At 53.3% G+C, this 14,722-nt stretch overlaps 1 protein-coding gene across 7 annotated transcripts in view; it reads left to right on the plus strand.

Annotated features, from left to right (window-relative positions):
- The window catches only part of mecom (MDS1 and EVI1 complex locus), a 138,520-nt gene that overhangs the window by 49,883 nt on the left and 73,915 nt on the right, over positions 1-14,722 (plus strand). For all 7 annotated transcript variants that reach the window (XM_064301577.1, XM_064301581.1, XM_064301582.1 and 4 more), the window contains exon 2: positions 2,777-3,114. In XM_064301577.1, coding sequence (XP_064157647.1) covers positions 2,777-3,114 — 338 coding nt within the window. The remainder of the gene's footprint in view (positions 1-2,776; positions 3,115-14,722) is intronic.

Genomic DNA, 14,722 nt, shown 5'->3' on the forward strand with positions numbered 1-14,722 from the left:
ATTGTGGGTCTGACCGCATCGATGTGCGCTACCTGCTCGTTAAGTTTACCTGCTCATTTGCTCATTGTTCCAAAGCGGCGGCAGGAAACGGTCTCGCGATTGGGAAAACTGCAGTGCAGTTTCTTTTGTTTGTTTTGTCTGCTTGTACGCTTTATCACCTTGAGCAAAACAGAATGAACTCCGCTTGCCCTGTGGACATTTCGTAGAGAATCGAAATGGGAAAATGAGAAACAACCTTTCGTTCGAGTCTCTTATTTTCCAATCGAAAGGAGAGCCAGAAAACGGACAAGGGATTGTTTTGCTGGAGAAGCGTTTCGCTCCTGAAACCGCGGCTGTGTTCGGCTCTTACGGTTCCGCACGCTGGCCCGTAGCGTAGCGCAGGTTTGCGTGTGAGGACCTCAGGAGGGTGCGGCATCGGCATGCGCTCCCCGCCCTGCACGGGCCCTTCCTGGTGGGGTGTGGGGGCTGGGGTGGGAGGGGAGGGGAGCGGGGCAGGCAGGGGTCAGCGTGTGCAGGGGGTGGAGGCTGGCAGAGGGGGGGTGGTGGTAGATCAAAGCCCGGTATGAAAAGATGGGCTTGGGACTGACAGCGCGAGCGCGGGGCGGGGCGGGGTGCACCAGCACCGATGTGAAGGAATGTCCAGCGGCAGAGGATGAGCAGGAACAAGCTAATTGCTCATTAGGGCTCTCTGCGGCGTGCCAGGCCCTGTTAGGAAAACACGTCTAATTACACGTGAAGGACGCTGCGAGAGCCGCTGCTTCCCGCGGACCCCTTCCTGTAGCCCAGATGCAGTGTAGCGGAGCCCTGCCACGGCACGCCGCAGAGCCGGAATGGAGTGCTGGAGCCAGGAGGACAGAAGTGCTGTATATAGCGGCAGTAATAAGTTATAATGCAGTGTTTATACGGTTTATAAAGAGGATACTGTGGGACAGCTTTTGATGGGGGAGAGCATTGAAGGGATGTTGGGTGTGCTGCTTGGCTGTGGGATTTCTGTATTGGGGGGTTTGGGGGATTGTGGAAGGAGTGCAGTGTTGTGGGGGGAGAGTATTGAAGGGGGGGCAGCACTGGGGGGTGTACTACGATGCAGGCGTTCGGGGGGAGCGCCGTGAGAGGAACAGTGTTGCATGGGGGCGGTGTTACAGGGGGACAGTATTACGTGCCGCACAGCGCTCCCGAGTCGGAGCAGAGGTGCTCCTGAGCCACGCGCAGCACTTCCTCTCCGCCTGGAACTGGGGGTCAGAGGTCAGGCGGCGGTGTCCACCCTCACTTTACTCATAATTAACCTCGCTGACTGCGCTTCCTCCCAGAGTTCCCCCCTGTTTTCACTCCAAATACCCGTGATGGATTTCGGAAAAGGAAACGTAAAGCGGTGGGACGGCACAATGTGGACCCGTCCCGGCCGGCCGGCTTGCGGGGAGATTAAAAAACAACCCAAAGCGAGGCTCTGCAGGCCGAGCGTGAACCTCCAGGCCCAGGGGCGGAGTCTGTGTCTGCTCTCAGGTGCTGTCTGCTCGGGCTGGCTGTCGGGATGGAATATTTTTATTAGCCTCTTTTAAAAAGTCATCAGTCTGTAGTCCTCCTCATATTTTCATTGGGATATTTAGAGCCTGATACAGTCTGCCTGAAAAAACAATGTCTTGTAGAATAACCTCGTTTTTCTACTTTAGAGAGTCATTGTATGTGTCAGTCACTGTCTTTCATTATGGCACTATTTTCCACAGTCCACTGCGCTTCCCACAGTCTCTGCTGGTCCGCTCACAGCCTGTCTGCCAGCGATGACTGAATTTATAGCCAGGATAGCTGATCATGCTAACAGCAGAGGTGATTTTACTTAGTGCTGTTCCACCATTGCTGGCTCTAATTACCTATTGCTGTAATTACCTGCAATTAATGCTGGGTATAAGCCTATGAAGCTCACTTGCATTCATTATAACCACTGAGATATGAATGCATCGGGAATCGAGTTTGTCCCAAACTCTGCAACATTCCTTGATTTTGAAGTAAAAATACAATTTTATGAATTTGTAGCCTTTATCGATTGGAGTCATGTGCATAGCCAGATCTATGCTAGCCCGTGGTTTTAAAATGAGCTACTGCCATTTTGTTGACACAGTCCATAAAGTTAATAACCAATGATCGAACCGTTGCTATCAGGGATATCATTTTTCCATGTTCTCTTTCCAAAAGACACATTGGTACTTCACACACCACCTACCTTTGGCCAACGGATTTTATGCACGCTGTTTGCATTTTGTTCTTCCTTCTCTTTATTGCACTATAACGCTGTTGATTTTCCCACATTGTGTTCTTTAATAAAGATATGTCCCTTTATTTAATTTTGATAGTATTTCAAGGTTATTAATCAATGAAAGGGTGCATTGTTTTGGTAAGGTTTAATTGCATATGCGACTTTGGTTTCACACGTGTTTGGTTGACCAGTGAAGCCTTGGCTTTGAGGTTTGTGTGTCTGAGGTTCTGCTGTACTTTGATCAGTTAATCCCTCTGCAGAGCCTCTGCTGATTGGATGATAATGGCGTGTAATGTGATGACCACTAGTATTGACAAACTTTACTGACTGTTAGTTGAGTGTTGGTCTTAACCACTTGTGATGAACTCATGTGATGGCCATTGGTGCCGACCACCGATGACGACCACTGGAATCGACCAATCAGACGAGTGGTTAGTGTTGACTGTTGCTTTCTGGTGTTGCCCTCGTGCGGCAGGCCTGAGTCTGGATCTGTCTGGATCTGGCCCTGACGTTCTGTCTCTCCCGCAGGTGACAGGAATGAGTTCCCGTCCTTCCCCACCGCTGACCTGGAGGACGCAGGGGAGCTGGAGGGAGACCACGCCCCTCTGGCCCCGCCCTCGGAGGAGCTCACGTCGCCGGCGCTGTCCAGCGACGCGGGGTCCCCTGTGCACCCGTCGCCCTTCCCGGCCCCGGCCTACGGGCAGGAGGGCCTGCCTGCGCCCCCGGACTTCGAGCTGCGCGAGTCGGGCGTGGCGGCGGCCGGCCTGGGCGTGTGGGCGCTCCGCAGGGTGGAGAGAGGGGAGCGACTGGGGCCCAGCGAGGGGGAGCCCGGGACCGCGCTGAGGGAGCCCACGCGTGGCTGGGAGGTAGGCTTCCGAAACCCTGCTGGGCCAGAGAGGGGGTCTGATTTGCCTGTGAGGGTGCCTGGTGTTCAGTGGGATTGTACAGAACCAGACTATGCTCTGTTCTGGTGCTCTGTTCTGGTGTTCTCACAGGAAGTCAGTCTGTGAAAGATCCTGTCAAACTGCGTTTGTGGTTCAAGTGTGATGTTCCTGCTTGGCTTAGGGGACCGGGACAGCACAGGGTCCGGCGTCACCGTGTCCCAGAGAGCGCAGAGTTTTATTACAGTCACACTGTTCACAGTGGGGCCCAGTGTATGCATGCAGGGCTCTTAACTCAATTAAAATGAAACAACATAAATTCAGTTTTTACCACAGTTAAAGACCCACAATGAGCCCTCTCCAATCAGGGATTAAGCGGTCAATGCACAAAATCGAAGGCGGGGTCACAGGACAAGGTCAAAGGTTAGGGGTGGACTCAGTCAGTCAGCCTCATTTTTTTGGGGGGTGGAGTTGGGGGGTGGGACAGGGGACATCAGGCTAATTGAGTTCCCACACTGATTGCGAGAGGCGCACTTCACACAGACTGTTCAGTGGATGCCAGTGTGTCTCGCACAACCTGAATTAATCCCCCTCCCTAAACACACACCCAGGGCCTGCTGCTCTCTCCCCAGAGCTGGAGTTTCAGTGTCCGGGACAGATGGCTCTGGCCCTTTTTATTTCGAGTCCTCCGCACTTCAACTGGTGTCTTGCCCGACAGAGAAATATGCCTCTTGCTTGTCAGAGAAAATGATATCACTTCTTACATTTGTGCACATTAAGACTTAATATGATTGAAAAAATCTGCGTCTCTCAGCCGGAGATTTACTGCCGGCTGGACCAGCTCTCAGGTTTTTTTTTCTTTTCTTTTCTTTTCTTTCTCCTGTGGAAGGAAATAAAGGAAAAAGGTTTCATGAATTTTAATCTGGATATAATTTATGGGGAGCTTGAATAATATGTATTTAAAAAGCTGAGGGGCTGGGCGTGGGGGGCGCGGGGAGGGATGGGCGAGCGTGGAAGCGGCACTGTATCACTGTGTTTAATTACCGCCCCTGACAGGGGCCATAATTCTCCCCATTAAGTAAATAAGTTGTAAAGAATTTATGATGGAACGGCGCATTATTCAGAGGGGATATTCGGCGATGACATCGGCGCATTAAATATGGTAAACGCCATTAGGGCCCGGCAGTCGATACGCCGATACGCGCGGCCCGCTCAGAACGCGAGCGACTCGCCGAGCGTAATCAGGATGGATCTGTTTGCTTTCATCATCAATTCTGCGCGGGCGGCCCGGGTGATGTCACCGGCCGGGGGGAGCGATAAAGCCCGCGCCCATCTGGTCCCCGCGGCGATAAATCGGGCGCTGCTTTTGAGCCCGTGACACGCCCGTGCCACTCCTCCCCGCCGCCGGAGTAAATCTGCGGCCGATATTAATACGCCCGCCGCTGAATTATGGGAGAGGAGGTTTCTGTAAATAAAGAGCTCCGCGCTCCGCCGTCAGAGAGAGAGAGACGAGAGGGAGAGAGAGAAGAGGAGACAGAGAGAGAAGGAGAGAGAGAGAGAGAGAGAGGAGAGAGAGAGAGAGAGGAGAGGAGAGAAGAGGGGGGGAGGAGAGAAGGAGAGAAGGAGAGAAGAGAAAGAGAGAGAGAGGGAGAGAGAGAGAGAGAAAGAAAGAGAGAGAGAGAGAGAAATGAGTTTGAATTAGAAAAAGAAAAGGAGGCTGACAGAACTGGCAGGAGGGAGACAGAGCGAGAGGCCAGGTGAGCCTGCCACCTATACAGGGCACCCTGCCAATCAGAGCCTTCTCCTGGTCCCTGGCCCTGCCCCTGTACCAGTGTACCATGTGACAGTGACGTAGAGCCGCTCATATGTCTCTATGGATTATTAGCATACAGTGGTATTGGCTGTGTTTTCTCTTCTTTTTCTGTCTCTCTTTTCTCTCTTCTCTATCTGTCTCTTTTGTCATCTCCTGACTCCCTCTCTCTTCTCCTCCTGCTCCTCAGCAGTTTGAAAGTGCATGTTTGGTGTTCAGGGCTTGTAGGAGTATGTGGAGGTATGTGGGGATGTCTGCAGTGTATTTGAGTTGAGCTGGCAGACACACTCAGTCTTTTCTGCTTTCGAGTCCCAACGTGTCTCCTTACGTGCTCGGCCAGGAGGCAGCGCCAGTTCCGTTTGAGAGGGAGGGGCTTCCTCCCCACGGGCGTGTGATCACCTGCATTCCAGAGGATGTTCCTGTGGAGATTTAAAGGGGGAGGGGGGGTGGGGAGGGGCAAGGAGGTGGGAGTTGTGAGGTTTATGTTAGCATGGGCTTTTGCGTTTTTATCTGGACTGGACTGTTTTGCATGAAACCATATATTTGTTTTTGGTGGTAATATCTAAAATGAATACATTCATTTTTAAAATTTGCTTTTTGCACATGAAGTACCTGTCAGCATTTATAATATTCAGTTTCCACCTCTTGATTGTTTTTTAGTCTTTATTAAAGTTATTTATTTTTCAGATGTTTTGGTTTAACCTTTTTGTTTTAATAACATATTCTGCATTATTTCCCCATAAATGTAATACTATACACAGCAGTATTAAATACAAATCATTTTTATATACTTTCTTAACAGTAATAATACTCATAATAATTGCAGTAAAAACTCAAATACACATGCAAGCATAACTACTGTCTGCACAGAATGTCCCTTTACTGATGTAAATGACTGCAGGCAAAATATAAGATGGAGAGTCATTCTGGTTTATTTCCTGTTGTATAAGTGCATCCTTATACATAAAACCAATATTCAGGTGCAAACTAGGTCAGCTTTCTTCAACTATACATAGTCATGCATGGTTAGTGGTTAGTTAGGGTTAGTTATAGTTAGCTGAACGCTGGTTAGATACGGCTGGTGATGTCTAGCTGTAGTTGTAATTAGTCAGTGTTAGCGGTAGGTGGGTATGATCATTCATGGTTAGCTATGGCGGAGTGCTATGAAGAGGGGTTTGTAAATACTCAGGACTGACGGAAGCCTTTTGAGTTTGAAAAAGCGGAGAGCCACCGGCTGCAGCGGTACAGAGGCGAGCGGGGCGGGGCCGGGCGGGGCGGGGGGGTGCTGAGGGGGTGCGGGGGCCTTTGTGCGCCCCTTTAGCGCGGGAGCGGGGCGGCTCGGGGGAGATTATCGGGCGGTGTGAATGGGGCGAGGGATTAGGCCTCGCGCCGGGCCCGTCCTGGCGCAGACGACACGGACGGGGCTCTCCGGGGTTTTGTGATGCAGAATCTCAGATGACAGGTCAGGATGCAGTCGCAGGCGCGGAGTGTGAGAGGGCTGGGCGGGGCAGGGGGGCGGGGGCCGGGCGGGGTGGGCTAAGCCCTGTCCTGAATAAATGCAGATGTTCACGCACTGTCCCTGTCCTGTGACAGCTTGTCACCGCACTCTGATGGTGACCTCCCCTCCCAGCATTGAGTCCCTCAATAAAACACGTCAGTCCAAATCCCTTCAGAAAACTCCTCTCTCTCCCTCCTGAGCCGTGATTCAAAAGGCCGATTTGTCCTTCTGGAGTCGCAGGCTGGAGATTTCCACCAAGTCCTATTTTCACAGATGTTATATTTAGACTCAAAAGATCCAGGTAATCAGTGTTCGCTTGAAATTGTAGGGTTCTGCAGTAATTATATTTCTGTTTATTGTGAGTGTAATTTCTCAGTAACTTGATATGTAAAATAATATTAATGAATTAGTCTCTTTTTAAAATCTTTTAGGAGTTCTGTGAGAAAATGTTGAGGAGGTTTAAGGGCATTGCAGTGGGGCCTGCAGGCCTGCGTGGTGTGAATGTTTACGGCTCGTAAAGTGGACAGTAAAAGCCGTTGCTGAAAGCTGGGTAGTGGTGCCCCTCTCTGCCGGGCCCTGGGGCCAGCTGGAGGAGTTCCCATGCCATGCTCCAGACGGGCAGCGGTGGAACGGGGAGCGCGGGCGCGGGCTAGCGCGTTATTGACTAGCGGCTCCTCGTGGTTCCGGGCGCTAGCTGTAATCAGAGCTGAGCCGCGGCGGCGGCTGCGCGGCGGAGGGGAGCAGGGGGCCTGGCTCTCCGCTCTGGAAGGGCCTCCTTTGTTGGGCTAATTCGCTGGAGTGGACGAGGCCCTCGGCGAGCGCCCTCCCCCGTGCCCTCGCCCCTTTGTCTGGGGGAATAGAGCTGTGCCCGGGAGGCCTAAGCAGCTTACCGCGCCCGGGCGGCCCTCAGGGCCCTTCTCCCCGGGGGCCCCGCCCACGGGCCCCCGCTCTTAGGGCCCCACCCACAGGGGCCCCATTACAGGTCTACAAGTGTCCCATTCTGGCACACAAGCATCCGCGAGGAGCCCGCAGTCTGAGCTGTGTCAACAAGGGCCCATTCTCTGAAGCCCCGTCCAATCAGAGTAATTCCCTGCCCAATCAGATTAAAGATAATTCCACCGTTTTAGGTCTCGGTAAACAGGGTTTCGGCATTTCTCTTTCTCCTGCAGGATTGGAGAGCTCTTTTTCTTTTACCTCTCTCCATCTGTCCCTGAGCAGGGAGGCACAGTGTGGCCATTTCTTTCTGAACACAGGTGAACTGAAGTGATGTGAAGGATTGCTGTCTGAACTGCTCGGTTTAATTCAGGTTCTGCGCCTTTTCTATATGTCTCTGCCTCCCCCCTTTCACGCGCGCGCGTGTGTGTGTGTGTGTGTGTGTGCGTCTCTGTGTGTGGCTGTGTGTGTGCACGCAAATGCATGTGTGTGTGTGTTTGTGTGTGTGTGCGTGTACGGGTGTGTGTGTGTGTGTGTGTGTGTGTGTCTCTGTGTAAACGCGCATATGCATGTGTGTGTGCATGTACGGGTGTGTGTGTGTGTGTGTGTGTGTCTGTGTACGTGCGCATATGCATGTGTGTGTGCGTGTACGGGTGTGTGTGTGTGTGTGTCTGTGTAAACGCGTATATGCATGTGTGTGTGTGTGTGTGTGTGTGTGTGTGCATTCTCTAACACTAGGTACAAGGGCCAAAGAGAGGAGAAAAGAAAGGAAAGGAAACTTCTCTCTCTCCCTCCCTCTCTCTGTGTTTCACATCCCCATGGGGAGTGGAAGCTAGGTTAACTAATTGAACAAAGTGGGAGTGAATAGTTGAAGGACAGAGAAGGACATTATAATCAGGAGAAGGTGTACTCAGAGGACAAAGCCAATGGGAGGACACTGTGATTAGGAGGAAGCTGGGAGACTGGAAAGGTCGTGACCTTATTAGGTCTGGAGAGAATGGGGGACGGGTGGCTTTCACCTGGGGAGAAAAGCCTGGCGGGGGACCGCTGGGTGTCTTTACAAACAGCAAAGCTGGACTCTTCCCAACATCTCAGTCTGGGGAAAGGAATTTCCGCACTAAACACACCTCGCTCCAGGACACCGCACACATATATACACACACACACACTCACACATACACACACACACAAGCACACATACACATATATACACCCACACACACACACACACACAGGCACACACACATACACATATATACACAAATACACACACACACACACACACGCGCACACACACACTCACATATATATATACACACACACACACTCACACATACACACACACACAAGCACACATACACATATATACACACACACACACACACACACACACTCACACACAAAAGCACACATACACATATATACACCCACACACACACACACACACACACACACACACGCACACACATATACATACACGCACACACACATATACACATACCTATACACACACACGCACGCACGCACACACACAGCACATATACATACGTTACATTGCGCGTGCACATTTAGTGTATGTGTGTGCGTGGTGTGTGATGTGGTTAGTGTGTGTGTGTGCGTATGTGCGCGTGTGTGTACCTGTGTGTGTGTGTGTGTGTGTATGTCCCCAGAAGGAGGCAGCGGTCCCTGTAAGGCACAGCAGAGCCTGCTTGGGGCAGTGGGGTTGTGAAGGTGTGGAAGTGTGTGGCAGAAGTCTCCCCTTCTTTAAAGTCAAACAGCGAGTGCTGACACAGAGCAGGAGCTGCAGTAGAGCAGCTGTAAAATGAGCCTGTAAGTGTTTACAGATTTATACTGTAGCCAGGCTGCGACATGTCAGCGTAACGTCTCTGGACAAGATGGCAGTGTGTATGTGTGCGTGTGTGTGTGTGTGTGTGGCACATGTGTGGTGTGTACATGCGCAAATGTTTGTGTGTGCTTCCACGCGCATGTGTGTGCCAGGGCAGATGGGCAAGACTTTTTTTTTAGATTTTAGTCTGAAGGCGAGTCTGTTTAGAGCTTATTACCAGGTTAAGAGCTAAATTACCAGCCCTCTCAAACCCTGACACAGAAAAACAGCGTGCTCCTGCTGCAGTTACTGCAGAGCAGATGGAGGGGGACATTAGGGGATCAGAGAGAAAGCAGAGGCCAGAGTGCTGTAATGAGGTCTGAACTCTGAGAGTCGCCCGATTATTTCATAATGCTTTAAATTCGCTCCATATGTACCAGTCGGTATTCACCCGCACCATCGCCTCAGCTGCAGCCCCTGAAACCGCTCACCTGGTGCAGCTGTTCACTGCAGCGCCCCACACCCTACCACACCCTACCGCACCCTACCGCGCTCGACCCTCAGCCTCAATGCATCCCCGCCTCCGCACACTGTGCGCTTCTGCCCCTCCCAAACGCGCTGGCTCCCCCTCGGCCTAACACATCTGACCGAGCTGTGCTCAGTGCGCCGTTCCCTCGCCTCAACGCGCTGTACTCCACACGTCGCCTGAACGCACGCTGCTCCGCAGTCTGAACGCGCTGTACTCCACACGTCGCCTGAACACACTGCTCCGCAGTCTGAACGCGCTGTACTCCACACGTCGCCTGAACGCACTGCTCCGCAGTCTGAACGCGCTGTACTCCACACGTCGCCTGAACGCACTCTGCTCCACAGTCTGAACGTGCTGTACTCCACACGTCGCCTGAACGCACTCTGCTCCACAGTCTGAACGCGCTGTACTCCACACGTCGCCTGAACGCACTGCTCCGCAGTCTGAACGCGCTGTACTCCACACGTCGCCTGAACGCACTCTGCTCCACAGTCTGAACGTGCTGTACTCCACACGTCGCCTGAACGCACTCTGCTCCACAGTCTGAACGCGCTGTACTCCACACGTCGCCTGAACGCACTCTGCTCCACAGTCTGAACGCGCTGTACTCCACACGTCGCCTGAACGCACTGCTCCGCAGTCTGAACGCGCTGCACTGTAGCCGCTGCTCCCCCACATGTACGCACTGTGCTAAACAAGCTGCTCAGTGATCATCGGCACGCTGCTCACACATTCCCTGTGTCAGTGCACTCTTTCTCCTACCTATGCGTGTGCCTGCTCATCTGCGTGTGTGTGTGTACGCTTATGATTTGATGACATAGGTCTACGCATCAGATTTTATTGACTTTTTCTGCCTGTCTTGTTGAAAATATGCATAGGTATACCAGTATGTAAAGTCTGAGAATAGAGTGTAATTTTTTAATGCTTGAAATGATACATTGATTGTTTATTGTGATACTTTTTTTTTTTTAGTTGCTGATATTTTACATACTATTTTAGGTTGCCATCACGATTTGGTATTATGCTTTGTAATCATTAAGTTCATGACATCAAATATATCAGTAGTAGCATGTTGCAGTAAACGTTGCCCGATGTTTTACTCTGATACACTCTTCAGTCATGGGGTAAGGTTGGGTTCCCATCACAGCAGCGTTCAGTCGTGTGCAGCTAGCAGTAGCTGCACGTTCAGCGCAGAGCAGATGCACTTCTGCAGGCTGTGGAGCAAGTTTTGGGGGTTTTTGTCTGGCAGATCCCTGGCTGCTGGAGGAAGAGAGCAGAAGTGCACATTGAGGGGTGCTTTTGGCGCTGGGTCTCTGACCCCCCCCCCCCCTTTAGCGGTAATGGGATTTTCCGGAGCGCGGCGTACGGTCTGAGCGGGACTCTGCTGGACGGCACACGCACACGCGGGTTACTGCGCATACGCGGGTTACTGCGCATACGCGGGTTACTGGGCACACGCGGGTTACTGCGCACATGCGGGTTACTGCGCACATGCGGGTTACTGCGCATACGTGGGCTACTGCGCATACGTGGGCTACTGCGCATACGTGGGTTACTGATACGCGGGTTACTGCGCATACGCAGGTTAATGCGCATACGCGGGTTACTGCGCATACGCAGGTTACTGCGCATACGTGGGCTACTGCGCATACGCGGGTTACTGATACGCGGGTTACTGCGCATACGCGGGTTACTGATATGCGGGTTACTGCGCATACGCAGGTTAATGCGCATACGCAGGTTAATGCGCATACGTGGTCTACTGCGCATATGCAGGTTAATGCGCATACGCGGGTTACTGCGCATACGCAGGTTAATGCGCATACGTGGTCTACTGCGCATACGCAGGTTAATGCGCATACGCGGGTTAATGCGCATACGCGGGTTAATGCGCATACGCAGGTTAATGCGCATACGTGGGTTACTGCGCATAGCAGGTTAATGCGCATACGCAGGTTACTGCGCATAGCGGGTTAATGCGCATACGCAGGTTACTGCGCATACGCGGGTTACTGCGCATACGCGGGTTACTGCGCATACGCGGGTTACTGCGCATACGCGGGTTACTGATACGCGGGTTACTGCGCATACGCAGGTTACTGCGCATACGCGGGTTACTGATACGCGGGTTACTGCGCATACGTGGGTTACTGCGCATACGTGGGTTACTGATACGCGGGTTACTGATACGCGGGTTACTGCCCATACGCGGGTTACTGATACGCGGGTTACTGCGCATACGCGGGTTACTGCCCATACGCGGGTTACTGATACGCGGGTTACTGCGCACACGCGGGTTACTGCGCATACGCAGGTTAATGCGCATACGTGGGTTAATGCGCATACGCGGGTTACTGATACGCGGGTTACTGCGGACGCCTCTCCGCCGTGGCCCCGGAGCTCGGGGAGCCTCCGCCAGGCTCGCCGCCGGCCCGCCGTGTCAGCACCGATCCGTCAGAGGGGATTTCTCCCGGCCCGGCCCCGCGGCCGCTCCAGCAGGCTTAATTGTGGTCTCGGGGCCGAGGAGCCTGTGAAGTCCTAACGAGTTAGCGTCTTCCTGCGAGACGACGGGTTCTCACCCCGCCCCGCTCTGTCATCGGCCGAAACAAAGGGGGCCGGCGCAGACGCCCCGGGTCTCTGAGAAAGGGGGACAGCACATCCATCTTCTCCCCTCCTCCGATTGTCCCTTTTCTTGCGGCCGTCCCGCGGCTGCGTGGCGTCCCCTCACAGGCTCCGTATGACAGGCTTTGTGATGTCTTCAGAGCGCCAGGGACCCTCGCTTTGGGCCGCGGTCCTCCCCGGCCCTGACTGACAGCGGGACAGAGTCCAACTGCCACCCAGGACACGCAGCCATAAATCATCCTGCTGGCAACAGACGGCTGGACCGGGCTCACTTCCTGAACGGCTACCAGTTCCTGCAGGGGACAAAAAGCCTATTGTCGGGTCTGGGCAACCGGCTCCTCTCCCTTTTCAGGGCGTTGGGGTTTATGAGCGGGGCTGAGAAGGGCCGAGTGAGGGAGAGCGCCAAGAGTGAGAGAGACAGAGAGAGAGAGCAAAAGAGATAGAACGGAGGGAGACATAGGCACAGAAAGACAGAAGGCCACAGAAGGAGAGGGAGAGAGGGAGAGAGACTCAAAAACAAAGAGGAGAGACACCCAGGCACAAGAGAAAAGTAGTGTGTGGGAGAGTGTGAAGACAGAAAGAATGAAGACACAGATACAGGGACAGGGAGAAAGAACAAGGGAGATGTGTAGTACAGGAGATATGCTTCTTGGAGATGACACATTCGCACTATGCACAGGGCCGTGCTTATTTTATTTAGAATGTCTTTTAAAGAGATTTTTCCTGTCCCAAGCCCCTTTTCACTGTTTTGGTTTTTCCGCCAGAGTGTCAGGATGTGAGAGAGATGTTGTTTTTCTACACATCAAAAAGGCAGAATGGCCCCTGCGAGAGATGGAGGTGAGGTCCGCGGAGCTGCACTAAATCTCCGCGCTGCGCCTCCTGCAGCCCCGGGTGCGCCACAGAGCCGCAGCGGAGCTGGAAAATAAACATTCCTGCCGAGGTTCTCAGACAAACCCGCGTTTATTCAGAAAACAGCGCATTCCTCCCGATGGCCACTGCAGCCCAGCGTCCCTCACCCAAAGGCTTCCTAACACTAGCCCCCCTCACCCAAACGCTTCCTAACACCAGCCCAGCGCCCCTCACCCAAACGCTTCCTAACACCAGCCCCTCACCCAAATGCTTCCTAACACCAGCCCCTCACCCAAACGCTTCCTAACACCAGCCCCTCACCCAAACGCTTCATAACACCAGCCCCTCACCCAAACGCTTCCTAACACCAGCCCCTCACCCAAACGCTTCCTAACACCCAGCCCTCACCAAACGCTTCCTAACACCAGCCCAGCGTCCCTCACCCAAACGCTTCCTAACACCAGCCCCTCACCCAAACGCTTCCTAACACCAGCCCAGCGTCTCTCACCCAAACGCTTCCTAACACCAGCCCAGCGTCTCTCACCCAAACGCTTCCTAACACCAGCCCAGCGTCTCTCACCCAAACGCTTCCTAACACCAGCCCCTCACCCAAACGCTTCCTAACACCAGCGTCCCTCACCCAAACGCTTCCTAACACCAGCGTCTCTCACCCAAACGCTTCCTAACACCAGCGTCTCTCACCCAAACGCTTCCTAACACCAGCGTCTCTCACCCAAACGCTTCCTAACACCAGCGCCCCTCACCCAAACGCTTCCTAACACCAGCGTCTCTCACCCAAACGCTTCCTAACACCAGCCCCTCACCCAAATGCTTCCTAACACCAGCCCCTCACCCAAACGCTTCCTAACACCAGCCCAGCGCCCCTCACCCAAACGCTTCCTAACACCAGCCCAGCACCCCTCACCCAAACTCTTCCTAACACCAGCCCCTCACCCAAACGCTTCCTAACACCAGCCCCTCACCCAAACGCTTCCTAACACCAGCCCTTCACCCAAACGCTTCCTACCACCAGCCCCTCACCCAAACGCTTCCTAACACCAGCCCCTCATCCAAACGCTTCCTAACACCAGCCCCTCACCCAAACGCTTCCTACCACCAGCCCCTCACCCAAACGCTTCCTAACACCAGCGCCCCTCAACCAAACGCTTCATAACACCAGCCCCTCACCCAAACGCTTCCTAACACCAGCCCCTCACCTCACCCAAACGCTTCCTAACACCAGCCCCTCACCCAAACGCTTCCTAACACCAGCCCCTCACCTCACCCAAACGCTTCCTAACACCAGCCCCTCACCCAAACGCTTCATAACACCAGCGCCCCTCACCTCACCCAAACGCTTCCTAACACCAGCGTCTCTCACCCAAACCGCTTCCTAATACCAGCCCAGCGCCCCTCACCCAAACGCTTCCTAACACCAGCCCAGCGCCCCTCACCCAAACGCTTCCTAACACCAGCGTCTCTCACCCAAACGCTTCATAACACCAGCGTCTCTCACCCAAACGCTTT

The sequence above is a fragment of the Anguilla rostrata genome, chromosome 12, assembly GCF_018555375.3.
Source record: "Anguilla rostrata isolate EN2019 chromosome 12, ASM1855537v3, whole genome shotgun sequence".
In the NCBI taxonomy this organism is placed as follows: Eukaryota; Metazoa; Chordata; class Actinopteri; order Anguilliformes; family Anguillidae; genus Anguilla; species Anguilla rostrata.